This window comes from Cornus florida, unplaced genomic scaffold, assembly GCF_030987335.1.
Source record: "Cornus florida cultivar Cherokee Brave unplaced genomic scaffold, ASM3098733v1 CherokeeBrave_3.0.0_Hap2_Chr10, whole genome shotgun sequence".
In the NCBI taxonomy this organism is placed as follows: domain Eukaryota; kingdom Viridiplantae; phylum Streptophyta; class Magnoliopsida; order Cornales; family Cornaceae; genus Cornus; species Cornus florida.
The window spans coordinates 76,495,703-76,515,322 of record NW_026775580.1 but is presented as its reverse complement, the minus strand read 5'-3'; the positions used below and the strand labels follow the sequence as shown (position 1 = coordinate 76,515,322).

Sequence of the window (19,620 nt, the reverse complement as noted above, 5' to 3'; positions counted from 1 at the left end):
TTGGGGCAAATATGGTGAGAAATGGCGAGATTGAATTGACAGACGATGAAACTTCTAGCTCTCGCCGTCGTCGTTAAAGATACTGTCGCAAGAGAATATGGGTTTTTTCAACTTTTTCTCACTCTCTCTCTTTCAATTTTTTTCCTCGACCAGATAAAAACAAGAAGTTTCCTCATTGGTTTGCTTAAGAAAATTTCAGGCGCCGCGAATCCCAATCTTGGGGAATGAAGCAGTTCGTGGTGTATCGTCGGCAGCCGGTAATCTTTTAGTGATATCAAGGACTCTGATGATGAAATCCCTTCCAAAATGACTCCAACAGTAAGAATTCAAAGATTCAATCAGTTTGTAATAGCACAGATGCACCATTGGAAAACGCAGGGGAAGTTTCAGCTCTCGCCGTCAGTGTTGAAGATGTCGTCACCGGAGATTCATCACTTGATACCCAGGTTCTGGGCTGTTTGCTAGAAAATATATCAAATATGAAAGGTTTCAGAGGGGAAAACAAATAGCTTGATTTATGGGTCCTTTCACTCATCATCCTAATGGAAGAAAAGCTAGAGGATTTTAGTGTTTTAAAGTCCCTATTTTTATTTGTGATGACCTTGAGAAGATTAGTTTTTTGTAGGGGTGCACACGGTTCCGGTCGGAACCGGAACCGTTCACAACGGTTCCTTAAAAATGGAACCGGAACCGGAACCGTATAGGGTGGAACCGAACCGAACCGGAACCGAACCATGAATACCGGTTTGATTCCATGGAACCGACTGTTAATGAAGATCTAAAGAGAAGATTAGGAGTGACTAGTGAGGATGAAGATCTGAAGATGTAGGCGATGACTGAAGTCTGAAGCTTGAGATGAGACTTATATCAAGATTAAGATTTTTTCCTCAATCTCATTGGGAAAACTATTCATGTAGTGGCTGAAATATGTTTGTTTTTTATATGATCCAAACACACACCAAACAGTGATGTGTAGCTAGCCGCGGAAGTTATTCTAGGTGTACAAGAAAGACTTATATAAAAAAAATATATATCAAGCTTGAGATGAGACTTGATTTGAAGATCTGAAGAGGAGGAGATGGTGAGGGTGAGGGCCGATAAGAGGAGGCGATGGTGAGGGCGAGGGCCGATGAGAGGAGGCGAGGGCGATGGCTGATGAGAGGACTCAGAGGAGGCGAGGGTTTAGGTGATGAGAGAAGGTTGGAGGCTATGACTGAAGTCTGAAGCTTAGGGCAAAAACTGAAAAAGTAATGTTTTATTTAAGTTTTTCACTTTTTCTTTTGTGGTTAGCTTAGGACCACGTGGCTGCCTGATCAGTGTTTATTGTGTTTAGAGACTTAGAGTACTATTTGGTTACGTTTTTAGCCTATTAAGTTAGTATAGTTACTTTATATAATTAAATATATATACGGTTCCGGTTCTTACCGGTTCACACGGACCGGAACAGGGACCAGAACCGTATGTCAATGGTTCCTAAATTCGGAACCGGAACCTGAACTGGAACCGTGAGAACCAGAAAAAACGGTTCTGGTTCCGGTTTCACGGTTCCGGTTCTTTTGTGCACCCCAAGTTTTTTGTGATACAAAGAGAGTGTAATCACCGTCGTAATGCTGGACAAGAACGAGGTAAGCCGGATCAAAGACCATGGCGGCGAAGTTCACAGCTAACTCGACCCAGCTCAGTCCAGCGAAGCTTCGCGGTTTGTTCATTGCACGTTGGTGGTCTCGCGATGGAGGATAGCGACTGTGATAAAAACTAGCAAACTGTCCTTGCAATTGAACAACGGGCAACGAACTATCCTTGCAATTGCACGGCAGGCAGTAAGGAGAACGGCTCGGTTGTGATAACAACCATCTTTTTCTGTGGTTGCTGTTTGTGTATTCTATCGGTGGCATAGTTTCTTCATCGCCGGCAACAATGAAGAAGAAAGGAAAAAAAAGAAAAGAAATAGAAATATATATATAGAGAGAGAGAGAGAGAGAAAGAGTATGTATGTATATATGTGTGAGGGTGTTAAAGTCTTTTCCTTTAAAGTATAAATTTTAATATATAATTCAAGGATAAAACAGTAAAATCACACATTTTCGTCGGTAAACTGGATGGTGGTTACTTACAGGAGTGTAGGTGAAATTATGAAACACATACGAGTGTTTGTGGAATGCAGGTGGAATTAACCCAAAAATATATTGTTATACACCTTCCTAAACCAATCGGCCGTTTAAAGGGCGGCGTTTTTATACAGCTAGTCTCGCGAAAGGAAAGATTTATTGTAAGACTCGCACAAGTCACAAACCGGTTTATTTTGTTACAAGTCCTACCAGAGTTTATGTAAATAGCGTCTCGCAGAGGGTGGAATGGAAGAGAGCGAGGTGGTTAAGCGCAAGAGGACTGCCGTTGGGAGTCGACTGTGCTCCATCTGTAACCAAACAAGGGCCGCCCTTAAGCGACCCAAAACCCTAGAACAGGTAATTCACTCGGCATATTTCTCATAGTCTGCACACAAACATATACAGGTGTGTGTATATATATATGTATATCTATATATGTTGCTTCTGTAACTTCTTTTGTATTATGTCTTTCTCTCGCCCTTTGCACAGTGGCTGTTATAAGATTGAGATACTTCATTTTCAATAATTTCCTAGTAAGCTTTATTTGTTTCTCTCTCGAAACCTTTCTGATTATACAGTCTCGGCACTGAAATGAAATTACTGTTACTGGATTACAATTTTTCTTTTTCCTTGTCAGCTATGAAACCTAGCATAAATTGAATAAGATTTTATTTTATTTTATTTTATTTTCCTGTAAATTATAGATTGAATAAGGTTGATTTAAGATTTTATTGAGAAGATAGAATAATTGCAGAGACTTATGTTCAAGTAAATTTTGTTAACTTGTTGCAAAACTGAAGGATTTTGGGGGGCAATATTGGATTTTTTTTAGGAATTTCAGGGGGGCAAAAGTAATATTTTATGGGTATATTACTGAAAATAAACAAATTATAAGGGTATATTACTAAAAAAAATAAAAATTCAGGGGGGGGCAATTGCCCTCCTGACTTGTATGTCGCTCCGTCCATGGACACAGGAGAATTTGGCAACACTGATAATTTTTTTAGCATTGTTTGACACACATTCATAAGTACACACACAACCGTGCTATGCAATGGGTTTGGATTCAACAGCTTTGTTTTTTTCCCTCTAACCAATTGGGTGGGTGTTATATTATATAAAGGCTAAATTTGTGTGTCTAAAGATCTGCAGGGAGTGTTTTTATGCGGTGTTTGAGGAGGAAATCCATAGGGTAATTGTTGACAACCAGCTATTCAAGCCTGGGGAACGCGTTGCCATCGGGGCTTCTGGTGGAAAAGGTGAATGCATATCTGTAACTGACTATTTTATAACTCTGCTCATTATGGATTGCGGATTGCCCAAACACACGAGTTATTTGGTGATTAAATTAAAATTTCCTTCCGTTAAATTCAACCACAAAGAAGCTTGTTAGCGTAACTTATAAATAGTTGAGGTTTGTAGAATGAATGTTTGGTTGATTGTCATATAGTACCAATGTAATAGATGTTTTAGTTATCACCTTGTCTTGTTTTTTTCAGAAATATCGAAGATGAAATAATTTCTGTGTATAAAAGGACTTGATTCAATTGTTTTCTTTTTACACTTTTTCATTTTCTTTGAGGTTGTATGTTTAATTCGTCATGAAAATATCCGATGGCTGAGGTTCCGGGGTACTTTCTCTCTATAAGAACTAAGAACCCAATATATGTAGCAAAGTAACTGGAGTTTCATCCAACTTCAGCTTGAATTTTCTCTCATTCTCTTGCTGCTGCTTGAAAAGTCTATCTTGACAATCGAGAATACTAGTGCTTTTTGATAAGTAAAAGTTGTATAAAAGCACTGAAAAGGGAGCGCATCCCAAGAGAACTACAAAAGGCCAAATAGGGCCTCTAGACATTCAAAGAGGCCAAAAAATCAACAGTCTCCTTTAAAGATTTATAATATCTCCTTACAACCCAATAAAAAAGAGTAAAAATAATAGAGAACTTAAGCATAGAAATTGGATTCTCCTTTCCTTCGAAAGATCTCTTGTTCCTCTCGAGCCAAATACACCACCAAACACACAAAGGCGTAACCCTCCAAACATCCCGGACTTGGGCCCCCACTATACAACCTCTCCAAGCCTCAATCAACCCTGGAGGATTTGGGCATGACCCACAGAATTCCAAACAGACCAAGCGTCAAATCCCATCAATCTCTAGCAATGGTGCAATGCAAAGAGAGGTGGTCCATTATCTCCTCATCACGAAGACACATACAACAATAGTTGACCACAACCTGATTCATTCTCCTCAAATTGTCCTGGGTCAAAATCTTCCCCAAAATAGATGTCCAAGCAAAGAAGGCCACCTTATGGGGAGCCCTAGATCGCCAAACAGCCTTTCACGGGAAGGAAACAACAGACTCTTCCGTGAGACACCTATAGAAGGACCGAACATCAAACCGACCCTGAGAAGTAGGGACCTAAATCCAATAATCAGAAACACCACCCGTGATCTCCTGATGATACAACAACTCCAAAAAACCAATGGCACTCTCAATTTCCCAATCCTGAAAGTGTCTCCTGAAACGAACATTCCAAGACAATCTCCCGCTATCAAGCCGATAGTAGTTGACTGCCATAGCCTGCCTATCCGTGGCAATCCTGAAGAGTCGGGGGAAAGCCAAAGCAAGAGAGCGGTCACCACACCAAACGTCCTCCTAGAAACTGATCCTCCTACCATCCTTGAGTTGAAATATAATGTGTTTAGAGAATCCATCCCACCCTTCCGAATGAGTTTCCAAACCCCCACACCCTTTGGAAAACATCCCTTAAGAGAACACCACCCTCCTCTCCCCAAATCTACTCGCTATCACCCTCCTCCAAAGGCCATGCCTCTCCACCCCAAACCTCCATAACCACTTCCCAAGAAGAGCCTTATTAAAAGGCACCAATCTTTTAAAACCTAGACCTCCATTCCGGATTGGATTGCAAACTTGCTCCAATCGAACAAGATGATACTTGAACTCCTCCCCCACAGAAAATTCCGCCGCAATCTCTCAATTCTCTCAGCCATAAAAGAGGGAATCTGGAATAGAGAGAGAAAATAAGTGGGGAGGCTTGAAAATGTGCTCTTAATCAGAGTGACCCTTCCACCCTTGGAAAGGTACTGCATCTTCCATCCCACCAGTCTCCTCTCGAATCTTTCTACAATAGTATCCCAACTGCCCACACACCTCGAGTATGGTCCAAGGGGTAAATCCAAATAAGAAATGGGAAAGGAGCCAACACAACATCCAAGGATATCAGCCAATGACGCGATCTTAGGGACCTCCCAACCGGCACCAAAACGCTCTTCCCCACATTCACCTTTAAGCCGGAGACAACTTAGAACCAAATCAAAACACATCTCAACTATCTGATTTGGGACACATTCGCATCACAAAACTTATCTGCGAACATCAAATGAGAGATCTCCAACTGACTAGCAACATCCCTGCCCAGTGCCCACCTTAAAACCTCTCAGAAAACCCAAATCCACAGCCCTCCTCATCAATTTACTAAGAGCCTCCATCACAATAAGAAATAAGAAAGGCGGAAACGGATCCCCCTATCTCAAACCCCTCGAACTATAGAAAAATCTCGCCGGGGCACCATTCACAAGAACAGAGAATCGAGTACTAGAAATACAAAACTGAATCCATCTCCTCCATCTCACCCCAAACCCCACCCTCCCCATCAAATAGAGAAGGAAACTCCACTCACATGATCGTACGCCTTCTCAATGTCCAATTTGTAAAGAACATCAGGAACCCCACTACACAATCTGGAATCTACACATTCATTAGTAATAAGGGCTGAATCCAAAATCTGACGACCTCCAACTATCCCATCTAAGACTTTCCTTAATCTCGCAGCAAGAATCTTGGCAATAAGTTTGTAGATGCGTCCCACCAAATTGATAGGACGAACCCCCCCCCTCGGAATGAGAGCAAAGAAAGTGGCATTCAGACTCTTCTCAAAACTGCCCTGATCGTAAGAAACTTGAAAGGTACCCATCACCTCCCCTCTAACCACCTCCCAACTCTCCAGAAGGAATCTCATGAAAAAACCATCAGGACCCGAGGCTTTATCCCCATTACAACTCTTCAAAGCGGTCAAGACTTCCTCTTCAGAAAATGGCTCCTCCAACCCAGAGCACTACTCACTAGAAATAGAGTCAAACTGAAACCCACCAAGCAAAGGTCTCCAACAAGGGGTTTCTGTGAACAACTTCGAATAGAAATCAGCGATACCCCTACAAACCTCCTCCTCCTTACATAATAACTCCCCTTCCACCCGGATCCTCCCAATATGATTGCCCCTTCTGTGAGCATTGGCAAGTCTATGGAAGAACTTTGTGTTTCTGTCACCCTCCTTGAACCACAACGCTCTAGACTTTTGCCTCCACGAGATCTCCTCCATAATGGCAATAGCGGCAAACTCCGCCTTGCATTCCACCCTCTTACTCCCCAGCTCCAAGCAATCAATCTCAGACAAAGCTTCATTCTTCCTCCATTCCAAGTTCCCGAAAACCTCTTTGTTCCATATCTTAATGTCAACCTTCAAAAGACGCAATTTTCTTGCAAGGGCTTGACTTGGAGTGCCAACCACCCCATAACCCTCCCACCACGACCAGACCCTGTCAAGAAAGCCCTCTGCACAGAGCCACATATTCTCGAATCTGTATTGTGCAGTCCAATTAAATGGGTTGTTTGGATATAATATAACCTTCTTAATATGTAGTTGTTAAGCTTGGATTTTCTTATTTAGTTTGAGTGACCATAGTGTAAAGTTGGGAACAACGAATTCTAATATTAGTTAAAAGATAGACTATGAATGTAGTGTCTACTTTAGGCATCTAAGTACCTCATTGCACTTGAATACAAGAATGATGTTCTTATGTTATTGCTGTGATATGTTGCATAATGCAATTTTACTCATCTGCACAAATATGAAGTTGTACGCTTTTTAAATACTTTTTGTGAGACTGACTAGTGATGGAACAAAAATTGTTCAAAGGGGGAATCCGCGTTTGATGGTTTATCATTGTTCAAGTGAATCTATTAATTTGTTTGATCAGACCATCTTATAGATAGACTCTCTTTGCTGAATCAAAATAATCATTTGTGAATTCCTTTAAAAAAAATTATTATTATTATGATTATTGTAATTTTACTTCCTAACTCCTTAGATAAAAACTAGGGGGATCAAAATGAGAACTTTTGCTGTCATTATTCTTGATCTTTCATGATAGAATTTCTTGCTTAGGCTTTACAAATTGAGAGAGGTGCTTTTGTGAAAGGTATCCTCAAGCTGTGTACCTTTTCCTTAAGGTATGGAGAGAAAACTTGTGGAATATGAATATGCCGTTACTATATGGGTGTAAACCCATCAATTTCAAGCCATTTCTTGATATGCAAATTCAGGATTTTGATTTATTTTATTTCATGTATGTCTCTTCTTCTTCTTTGTTTGTTTGTTGGGTAGTATCTTCATTATATCTTTAGGATTTTTCATGTATATCTTCATTTCATGCACGTCATTGATGCATAATTACTTTTGTGGAATTGACTCAATTTGTGTCATGATGTTGCCATCCCATTGCGAATCATGAACCACAGAAAGTTATAATTTTTTTTCTTTTTCTTTTCATCACCCTTTCCCCTGTTCTTTGCAGATTCGACGGTGCTTGCTTATGTGTTATCAGAATTGAACCGTCGGCACAATTACGGCTTGGATCTCTTCCTCTTATCGGTTGATGAAGGCATCACTGGGTACCGAGATGACTCACTTGAAACTGTCAAAAGAAATGAAATTCAGGTGAGCACTTCTTGATATGTTGAATCAGTTTCAGTCATTGAGCTTGTTGGGGCAGTTTATATGATAATTTTCATGCATGTAATGTATGGTTGTATATTGCCTGTTCCCATTTATTTTTGGCGAAATATATGTATTTTCCTTCATCTGGAGGTCGTGCTGTGCTGTCAACCTGTAAGAGCCAAACCTTTTTAAGGCATTTTGTTTTTGTAGTTCCTATCATTCTAATTGGCTCTTATTTAATTTTATGTGTTGAAACTTCAGGGACTTGTAAGAGTTAACCATTATGAAGCCAAGTGAAAAAAGTAATAAAATTAGTTCTTAATCATGCAATGCCTATTCCTCCATTTTCCCATTCAGAATTTTCTGCAAATTACATATATACTGAAGTCGTAGGAAATTTGACATCAGGTAATTTATATAAGTTCTGGGGAAGTATACTTAAGGTAATTTATGCAAGCTTGAGTAGTTCTAGTTCTATACATTCAGCCACTGGTAAAGGCTATACACTGTATACTGGATGGGTGTGTAGAACTTAATACATATTATATTATTCATTTTGCTGCTTCTGGTGTTTGGGAGCAGCTGTAATGATTGCTTACATTTTGTTACTACTATGTGTATTGCTGTTGAAATTCTTTTATAAATCACTTTTCCTTTATTAATCAGTACTGACCTTTTAATTTCCATGCTCATTGTTCTGAGCATATCTCTTTTCCTTTTCTTTTTCCTATAAATTTTTTTCTTTTATTTTTACTTCGATCCTTCTCTGTTCGTGTAATTCAATTCTTTGTCTATTTGTTTCAGTACGGACTCCCACTAAAAGTTGTTTCCTACAAGGAATTATACGGATGGACAATGGATGATATAGTGAAGATGATAGGTTTAAAGAATAATTGCACTTTTTGTGGTGTTTTCCGTCGCCAGGTAAAGGAATTATTCATTATAAAATTAATGAGCTTGAAAGATTTCTGCAAGTTCCACTATTCTACTACATGCGGCGGACTTTTGGTATTTGGCACCTACTCTTCTTTAATTAGACCACTTGTTCAGGGCTTGAAAATGGATACTAGCCTAAGCACACCCAATTCTCGACTCTTCAGTGCTTATCTAATAATATTCAGGAAAAAAAAAATGTTTATCTTATATCTTTGTGTTCTTCTGTGGTCTAGGGCTTCAAACATTTGCTTTTGCCACCATGAAAGTGGTGAACTTCAATTCAGGCTAGCAAATATATATATATATATATATATATTTTTTTTTGATAAGTAAGAATTTTATAAAAAGCGCTCAAAAGGGGAGCGAATCCCATGGAAACAAAAGGCCACAAAAAGCCTCAAGCCGTCAAAGAGGCCAAAAAAATAACAATCTCCTCAACAGAACGATAATCTCTCCCTGAGACCCAACAAAAAAGAGTGGAAATAATAGAAAACTTAAGCATTGAAATGGGTTTCTCCTTGCCATCGAAATATCTCCGATTCCTCTCGAGCCAAGAGCACCACCAAGAGAGGGGTAGCCCTCCAAGCATCCCGGATGAGAGTCCCAACTGAGAAGCCTCTCCAAGCCTCAATCAACCTTCTGTAAGAACATGGCATAACCCAGGGGACCCCAAATAACCCAATCATCAAATCCCAACAATCTTTGGCCATACTGCAATGCAACAGAAGGTGATCCACAGTCTCCTCATCGCGTCGACACAAGTAACAGCGATTGATAACCACCTGATTTCTCTTTCTCAAATTATCCTGGGTTAAAATCCTACCCAAGACAGAAGTCCAAGCAAAGAAGGCCACCTTAAGGGGAGCTTTGGAGCGCCAAATAGCCTTTCAAGTGAAAGGGCCACCCTCCCCAACAAAAAGGCACCTGAAAAAGGATCTCACCTTGAACCGACCCTGAGAGTGTGGACTCTAAAGCCAACAATCAGACTCCTCATGAGAGATCACCTAACGATACAGTAACTCAAAAAAACGAGTGACCTCCTCAATTTCCCAATCCTGAAAATGCCTCCTAAACTGAACATCCCAAGTTAGTCTTCCATTATCAAGATGATAACAGTCAACCACCAAGGCCTGCCTGTCAGAAGCAATCCTGTAAAGCCGAGGGAAAGAAGAGCAAGGGGAAGCTCTCCACACCAAAGGTCTTCCCAAAATCTGATCCTCCTACCATCCCTGATCCAAAAGCGAACATGATTACGAAAAACATCCCATCCCTTTCGAATGCAAGTCCAAACCCCCACACCCCTAGGACCACGCACCTCAAGAGAACACCACCCACCATTAATTTCCCCAAACTTGTTGGCAATAACTTTCCTCCAAAGCCAAAGCCTCTCAACCCCAAACCTCCAAAGCCATTTCCCAAGAAGAGCCCTATTGAAAGGCAACAACCTTCGAATCCCTAAACCTCCATTCCGAAAAGGACGGCACACTTGCTCCCATTGAACTATATAATATTTGAACTCCTCCCCCCCCCAAACAAAGAAAATTACGTTACAAACATTCAATTCTCTTAGCCACCGAAGAAGGAATCTGAAAAGGGGAGATAAAATCGGTGGGAAGGCAAGAGAGAGTGCTTTTGATCAGAGTGACCCGCCCCCCTTTGGAGAGGTATTGGTTTTTCCAACCCGCCAGCCTCTTCTCAAATCTATTCACCACCAGATCCCAACTCCCCACACATCTCGAAGGAGCACCCAGAGGCAAACCTAAATAAGAAATGGGAAAAGAGCCAGTGCGACATCCAAGGATCTGAGCAAACATCTCGATATTAGGAACATCCCCAACCGGCACTAAAACACTCTTTTCGACATTCACTTTAAGCCTAGAGACAACTTGGAACCAAATCAAAACGCATCTCAAATGTCTCAGCTGGGACGCATCAGTATCACAAAGAACCAAGCTATCATCCGCAAACATCAAGTGAGAAATCTCCAACTGACTAGCAACATCTCTACCCACCCGAAAGCCTCTTAACAATCCTATCTCAACAGCCCTTTTCAACAACCTGCTAAGCGCCTCTATCACAGAAAGAAAAAGGAAAGGAGAAAGCGGATCCCCCTGTCTCAATCCCCTCGAACTAGAGAAAAACCCCGTCGGAGCTCCATTCACAAGGATAGAAAAGCGCGTACTAGAGATACAAAAAAGAATCCATCTCCTCCATCCCCCCCCCAGAACCCCATCCTCATCCTCTCCATCAAGTACATGAGGAAACTTCAACTCACATGGTCGTAAGTCTTCTTACTGTCCAGCTTACACAAAACACCCGGCACCCCACTACTTAACCTAGAGTCTACACATTCACTAGCAATAAAAACAGAATCCAAAATCTGATGGCCTCCCACAAAAGCATTCTGAGAATCAGAGATGACGCCGTCCAGAACCTTCCTTAGCCTAGAGGCTAAGACTTTAGCAATCAACTTGTAAAAACATCCCACCAAACTAATAGGACGAAAATCCCTTACATCCAGCGCACCTCACTTTTTCGGAATGAGAGCAATGAAAGTGGCGTTCAAGCTCTTCTCAAAAGAGCCATGAGCATGGAAAGCGTGAAGAAAAGAGCCTATCACATCATCTCGGACCACCTCCCAGCAGTCCAAAAGGAATCTCATGGAAAAACCATTTGGACCTGGGGCTTTATCCCCGTTACATCTCTTCAAAGCAGACAAAACTTCCTCTTTAGAGAAAGACACCTGCAGTAATGAACTCTCCTCACCCGAAATAGAGTCAAAATGAAGCCTAGCCAGTAAAGGTCTCCACCCAACCGGTTCAGTGAACAAAACTGAAAAGAAATCAGCAAAACCTTTACAAATCTCCTCTTCCTTGAAAAACATCTCCTTATCCACCCGAATCCTCCCAATATGATTGCCTCTTTTGTGAGCATTTGCAAGTCTATGAAAAAATTTCGTGTTGTTGTCACCTTCCTTGAGCCACAAAGCTCTAGACTTTTGCCTCCAAGATATTTCCTCCATAACAGCAATCTCAGCAAACTCCGCCTGACACTCCACCCTCCTAAGTTTCAAGGAATCTGTCAAAATACCCTGAACCTCCAATCTATCAATATCAGCAATATCAGAGAAAACTTTATTCTTCCTCCACGCAAGATTACCGAAACCTCTTTGTTCCAGACTTTAAGATCATTCTTCAAAAAACGCAGCTTACCTGCAAGAGAGTGACTAGGGGTGCCAACAACTCCATACCCCACCCACCAAGAACGGACACGATCCAAAAAACCCTCAGCTCGAAGCCACATATTCTCAAACCTGAAAGGGGATCTTCTACTGCGCTGCCCACCACAATCCACAGCAACGGAACATGGTCAGACAAAGAACGAGCCAAAGTGGCCTGGACAACATCCGAAAAGTGCTCCTCCCAATCGCTCGACACAAGGAATCTATCAAGTCGAGAGAAGGTAGGAGGAGAATGACTACTAAACCAAGTGAAGGGCCTTCCCACCAAAGGCAGATCAATCAATCCAAAAACATCAATAAACTCCGAAAAAGACTCCATCTCGACCGTCCACCTACCACCCGATGACCTCTCAAACGGGGAACGAACAACATGGAAATCCCCGTCAATACACCAAGGCAAAGACCATCTCCTGCGAACCTCTCCCAACTCCTCCCAAAGCAAATGACGCACACTGTCCTCTGTAGGACCATAAATGCCAGAAAAAACCCAACGAAAATCATCCTCCAACACAGAGAAAATGCAGGAAGCAGAGAAAAGCCCAACTTGAAAGTCCATCATAGAGACCCATTGGTTATCCCACATCACAAGAACACCACCCGCAGAGCCAATAGCATCCAAAGCAAACCATTCCACAAATCTTCCTCCCCATAAGCTACGCACCAACAAATCCGTCATCGTCTCAATCTTTGTTTCTTGCAAACACGCAACATGCCCACCTCCTTTACGAATCACCGCCTTCACCACTTTTCTTCTAGCCGGGTTATTAAGATCCCGAACATTCCATGAGAGAATTTGTAGCTTCATAAGGAAACAATAGAGCAAACAGACTCACCGCTCCCTCCACAACCCTTCTCCCTAGAACCCTTGTTTCTTCTTTCATAAGTGACAAGTGTCGTTGGGCTCAACACTCCCCTCTCCTCCACCTCCACCGGAAAGCTCCCCCCACTCCCCCTCCCGCCCATTCTTTCCAAATGCTGAGAATTCAAAACCTCCAGAAACAGATTTGTCGCCTCCTCCATTCTATCTTCAAAAGAAACTCCCAACAAAGAGCTAATCTTAACTCTTTTCTCCCTCACCCAATTCTCCTCCCTATCAGCCCTTCCTGAATCCAAACCAGCCCCATCCTCAAAAACCTCATCCGGATGAACAACAGCCAAAGGAGCAAAAAAATCAAAATTCGTCTCACTGCCATTCCACTGACCCATCCCCAAATCCTTAAAAAAAGAAGAACATGATCCACAAAGACCAGCCAGCGGGGTCCTTTTTTCCTCAGCAGTCAAAGGCCCATTTGTCCCACTCTGAAAACCTTTAAAGGCTAAGTGAGTCCGCAACTCACTCAATAACACAGTCGCAGAAGCATCATCTAAACAAATTTTCAAATCACGCCCCACACACTGTAACACTCTCACCCTTCTGAACCACAGACCGAGATGGACCCAATCCGTCAACCTGGAAATCCCCAAGAACATCCTTCCGCCCATTCTTCAAACCATCCTTCAAGTCCAAGGAAAGGTTGTTGGACAGAGAAGACACAGGCCTCAACAAACCCTTCGAGCAGCTCCTCGAAAAATCAGAAGAAAAAGAATGGGAAGAAGAAGAAGGACCCACAGGCGAAGAACAATTCAAAGAGACCAACTTACCCAGGAGAGAGTCTGAATTAGGAATCCATTTTTGTTTCTCCTTTTGAGTCCATTTTCTTCGCATGGCCGGGAGGAGGATCCTCTTCTTAAATCTCAGTCAGTGCCCTTGAGAATGAGACTTTGTACGCCGTCCGTCTTTGGAGAGTGATGAACCAGACAACTGAGATGGACCAGCAATAGAGAGTGGTCCAAACCGGTTGGCCGCATCCAGTCCAGAGCAAAAAGGCCCGGGAATAATAGGCTCTGAACTTGGCCCACAGCCCAAAACAGTTGATGGACCATCTGAGCAAAGAGGGGCCGCCTCACCATTATCAGTCCCACACATCATAGACCCATGAACATTATTAAAGTTAGGCCCAGAAACTGGCCCATCAGAAAATGAGTCTTGACCCCGCACAACAATAGCCCCAATCGCTGGCCAATCACTGCCCAGAAGCAAGCCCGCCACCGCCTGAGCCCAAATTAACTTTCCTCGCCCCAATGCCAGAATTCAAATTGGTTACAGTTGTAACCCATTTGAAACGGTTGTCATTTCTGCGCCAACCACGTGTGTGGTCACCGTCGCTTCCCCATCTACGCGCCCGATGCGCGTGAAAGCCACCTCGATGAAACCTTCGTTCCCAACTCTGCAAAAACATCTGCCGCCTCTGCAAATCCCGGCGACCAAGATTCCGGCCACCAACCTTCGAGGAAGAATGGCTATCCCTCCTACGCTGAGTAAAGATCCTTCTAAAACAGGCAGTGTTGCGATCCCAAAGCTTATCTCTCCATTCCTTCCATCTCTGAAACTCCTCCATCCCTTTCTCACCCATGGAGACCCACCTCAACCACTCCACTTCTTTCAGCAAGTGAGAACCATCACCCCCTTCTAGACTGTCCGTTGTCGGGACGAGTTGTGGAAGAGTCTCCTCCCAAACAGCCACTTCATAGCAAAATTGGTCATCATGAACAAAAATGAAAGTCGGGCAAGCACAACCATCTGACACGGTAATCCGAACCCTCTCAGCATCAATGGATTCATCCTCATCCACCCAAATGAACCCTCCACACAAATCCCCAACCGTCACAAAAAGAGCATGGTTCCATAGGTGAAGAGGAAGGCCGTACAACAGAACTTTCTTCAGCCCTTTCTCTTTTAACACCTCCGAGCATCCCACCCTAAAATTCCACGAATCCACACAAAGAGTGGCCTTCCCTCAGTCGCGGCGTCCCTCTTTGAGCACCTCCACCTTAGATGGGAATCGAAAGAGGAGCAAAGAATCCGGCAAAGGCGAGACGACCACCGCCGGCGAGACCTTCCAAGCGCGTGAAGCCCAAGCTGCAATCTGATCTCTATTCCCCACTTCTTTGTCAAATTTTCCTACCAAGCAAGTCTTTAAATCCTCCCTTCTCTTACCAACCGAGTCATCATCCAAGAAGATCGAGTCACCTCTGTAAGTGGAATCGTATCTCGCGAAACCACCCTGAAACAAGCGAGGCAGTCGAGTGACTTCCAAGAAAGAACGCATGACGAGAGAAAAAAGAAACAAACAAGAAAAGTAGCAAACTGTACATCTGACATTATGAAATTAGCAAACTGTCTTTTAGGTTTGTTCTTCTGGTTTTCGTTTGAGGAATTTCAATCCGTGTCATGCATTTTCCGCACAAAGATTTCACTGCTAATGTAGTTATACTAATAAAAGAATATATTTATATATAAATAGTAAGTGGCTACAGTAATGGGAAGTTGTCTAAACATTTTGGGGTGAGGCTAAATTCTGTATTTTTGAATACCTTCAATTTCATAAGATCCCTTGTTCCTTTTGTACACTTGTTTACTAGCTTTTGGCAAATTTCATAACTTCGATGAGTTGTAAAATGAAGAAGATAGAATAAGTTGAATCGTAACGATGGGCCATTTTACTTATTAGGCCCTTGATCGTGGTGCTGCATTGTTGAAAGTAGACAAGCTAGTTACTGGACATAATGCGGACGATATTGCTGAAACGATTCTCTTAAACATCCTACGAGGTGATATTGCTAGGTAATGCATCATTCTACTTTGGGGTTCTCTCTAGGAATTTATTATTATCATTATTTTTCCTTTGCTTTGTTTGGTGAACAAAGTTTGTGCCCTTCACATTATAGGTTGAGCAGATGCACATATATAACCACTGGTGAAGATGGACCAATTCCAAGATGCAAGCCGTTTAAATACACCTTTGAGAAGGAAATTGTTATATATCCTTGACAATGAATTGTATTGCGGATAATTCTTGCATTACATGTTATTTTAACTATTTTCTGATTGGTGATAGTTGCACAACCTTAACTAGCTGTCCACGTATGCGTATTTTAAGAGGCTGGACTACTTCTCTACCGAATGTAATCATTTTCCTAACTTTTCCCAATATTCAATTTTGAGTTTCTTTATTCTAGTACTGTTGGATGATTTTGTCCTCTTCTCTTTTCCTCTATCCCTGTTTGGGGTTCCTGCTTTGGCCTTTTCCATTTCTTGTTTATCTGTCTATGGGTGAGATGACCTGACTGATGGAAGTGACAGATCTATGTCTGAAGTCTGAACTGTTGTGCTGATGTGATGTTGCTTATAACTTGGCATGTTCAGTTGAAATGCCTTTTCCTGTGTAGATGGAATTGACAGGAGCTTGTTCCTCAATCAGTACAGGAGGAGGAGCTTGGGTGTTGACCCAAGTTGGAGTTTTTTTATTCATTAGCTGAACCATCTTAATCTTTCTCAGTTAAATGTTTTTAGCTGCACCTGCATTTCCATCTTTTCATTTGACACTTTAATTGTACTTGTACTGCGGTGCCATTTGGAGTTTAGTTACATGAAGATTATTTTTGGTGTGTCAATTTTCAATTTTGAAGCTCTTTCCACTAAGTGGTGTTTTCTTGGATTTCTTTTTTCTTTTTTTCCAGTTTTACTATATGTATATAAATATATATATATATTCTCTCAAGTGTTACTTTATATATTTATTTCCAGATCTACATATTCCTCTGGCACTCTGGGGTGGTAGACCCCAGATTTTACCTTCACATTTGAAATGGTGGTTTGGGCCTTGTTTTTTTGTTTTTCCTCCCTTGATCATTTTATACATTCAAACTTTGTTTTCATAATCGTTTACTTTGTTTCATATACCTTTGTCCATATTATTTTAAAATTTGTTGTTATTTAATTGCAGGCATTTATTCACCTAATGCTTACCGTGGCTTTGCTCGTGAGTTCATTAAGGATTTGGAAAGAATCAGGTTGTTACTTGGTTGAATATTTATCATTTGTACCTCTTCAAATCCTAAAATGCCTTCTTGTTTTTTGCTTTATCTTATCAATGGCTTATTAATGCAGACCCAGAGCCATACTTGACATTATTAAATCAGGAGAGAATTTCAGGATCTCCACTTCTACAAAAATGCCAGAGCAGGGAACCTGTGAACGCTGTGGTTATATTTCTAGCCAGGTAAGTTTTCTTCTATGATTAATGATGTATTTCTATGATGAAACCTTCTGATTAGGCTCAATACACAAAAGTGACAAGTAGAAAAAAAACATTCATGTGATATATTGGACTATTCTAGGGGGAACCTTATCCTATTGAGACTAATGAGTTCATACCCCTCCAGAAAAAAAATTGAAAAAGGACTTTCAAGTGCACAATACAAATTAGAACTTATATAACCATTCCTCATCCGTATTTGAAACTCTTCTAGCTTTTGGTTTTGGTGAAGATATACTAGTGTGCATCCCTGACTAAATATTTGCATGAAAATGTTCCTTTTCATTGTCATTTTTATATATCCTTTTTTCAATATTGGCTTTTTTTTTTTTTTTTTTTTCTTTTTTCTCCCCACTTTGGTTTTAGCATAATTGTTCATTTGTGTGTTCAATATCTATGGAACTTCCATTCACTTGTTAAATTTATGCTTCCCTTTTAGTACTTCTCTTGTTAAAAAACTACAGCATTGTTATTGTTCAGTGAATATTGAAAGAACATCCTAAAAATTGTATAATTGAGCTATGAAGGGGGAAATTTTTGTCCGGATAGACCGGCAAACTTCTCTTTAGAAAGATCTGGAAAATTGGTTTGAAAGTACTTCATGGAAGATAAATTCATGGCCTAATCATCGAGCCTATGAATGGTTTAAAGCCCAAGAAAAAAAAAAAAAAAGGTAGAAACCCCAAGGGGTTAGCCTTGTTGGAAAAGACTTGGACCCTGGTGCCTCATGAAGTATCAGGTATCAGGATCAATTCCTGCTAGGTGCCCTTGTGATCATATCAATTTTACTGCCTCTAATAGTGAATAGAATGGGAGATGGAACTTCTGGTTTATAATAAGAGCTGATCGCCATCGTCAGATTAATTCTTGCCTTGACTGCCTATAACCTTGTAGATTTATTGAGAAGTGCCTTCATGGATTTATGTTTTTACAATGCTTTACATACATTCACTAATTGTCATGTAGAAATCAGAATATTCATCATTTCTGTTGTTTTAATTTGCAGAAATATTGTAAAGCCTGCGTTTTGCTGGAAGGATTGAACCGGGGTTTGCCGAAATTGGGCATTGGCCGAAGTCGAGGTCTCGATAATGACCGTAATCAAAAGATGAAACAAACTAATGGAACGGACAATATCCAGAGCAAACCATGCGGAACTTTGGACTTCTGATGCAGCTCATACAAATCGCGTCCGATTGATGAGCTTAGAAATTTAGTCCTCATTCAAAACCTCCCGTCAAAATCTTAGGAGTGTTAATAATGATGTGTCCGCAGTTCTTCTGCTATGGAATATTTTGTCCCGAGAGAGAGAGAGAGAGAGAGAGAGTTTAGTAGTTTTTCCCTGTCAAATAAATCGATGCTGTTCAGCTAGTGGTGATGGGGATGGTTCATATATCCTATTTTATTTTAACTGTTGTAATTTATTTTTCGGAACATCCATTCTCTAAGTGAATGGAGCTAGGTTTTTATTTTTTATTTTTTATTTTTTTTAACCCCACTACAGATCTTTAATCATATAATAAGCATTCTTTGTTAGAGTTCATCAATTATGATTCGGGTGAAAATCCGGGTTTATTTTGCTATGTTATATGGGGTTGGATTTTATGAAATGTTTTACAAAAACAAAACAATATCACATTTTTGTGTTACTTTATTTCACGTTAATATATATATATATATATATATATATATATATATATATATATATATATAAGGTAAGAAACACAATTACACTCACTTTGTCTCCCATGGTACTTGAATTCCTAATTTTTTTCTTTTGAAATTGATGAGATACCGTTAGGTTACATATCCTTTGGTGTGGTCAAGTTAATACTGCCTTAAATCTAGAAAAATTATTACGCGATCGTGGACCATTGGTCCCATGACCTTTGAATAGTATGTTGCTCAGATCAATTTTGAGTATGGAAGATATGGAGGGTTGCATGTGTCCGATGATGAATTAGGAGTACTTTAAGATGTCCGATTTTACCATTTGGTAAGAAAATCACCACTTATTACACTAAACTTGAATCCTTCCATCTTTTTTTTTTCGAAAAATAAAAATGTATCACCCATTCCTTGATTACTAACATCTTTCAATAAAAATAGTTGTAAAATAGTTAATAGTTAAAGTATAATTGAAATTTTCAAAATGCTCAGTGCACTTTTGTTCAATGCAAAAAATTATGTCAACAAAATATCTGTGCCTAACAAAATTTGCAATTAATACATTGTAGGTTATATTTTAAATTGTCATTAAATATAATTTACAACTACTGCACTAATTTTTTTTTTGGTCCTTTCTCATATTCCATTTCTTTCTTTCTTTCTTTCTTAATTTTTGTTATTATTTATTTTTTTTATTTATAATTATTCAAACTCCCAACTCAGGGG

The 19,620-nt window shown here is 40.6% G+C and overlaps 1 protein-coding gene across 2 annotated transcripts; it reads left to right on the top strand.

Moving 5' to 3' along the window:
• Nucleotides 1–2,185: 2,185 nt before the first annotated feature.
• Nucleotides 2,186–18,769, top strand: LOC132278573 (cytoplasmic tRNA 2-thiolation protein 1). 2 transcript variants are annotated; one of them, XM_059780393.1, is made up of 10 exons: nucleotides 2,192–2,465; nucleotides 3,253–3,367; nucleotides 7,769–7,911; nucleotides 8,716–8,835; nucleotides 15,640–15,752; nucleotides 15,857–15,949; nucleotides 16,053–16,093; nucleotides 16,915–16,981; nucleotides 17,079–17,190; nucleotides 18,233–18,769. In XM_059780393.1, exons 1-10 carry the CDS (start codon nucleotides 2,355–2,357, stop codon nucleotides 18,395–18,397), a joined length of 1,080 nt encoding a protein of 359 aa, XP_059636376.1. In that variant the 5' UTR covers nucleotides 2,192–2,354; the 3' UTR covers nucleotides 18,398–18,769. The 2 variants fall into 2 exon arrangements, with proteins under 2 accessions (XP_059636377.1, XP_059636376.1); XM_059780394.1 differs by lacking the exon at nucleotides 8,716–8,835 and having other exon boundaries at nucleotides 2,186–2,465.
• Nucleotides 18,770–19,620: the final 851 nt, after the last annotated feature.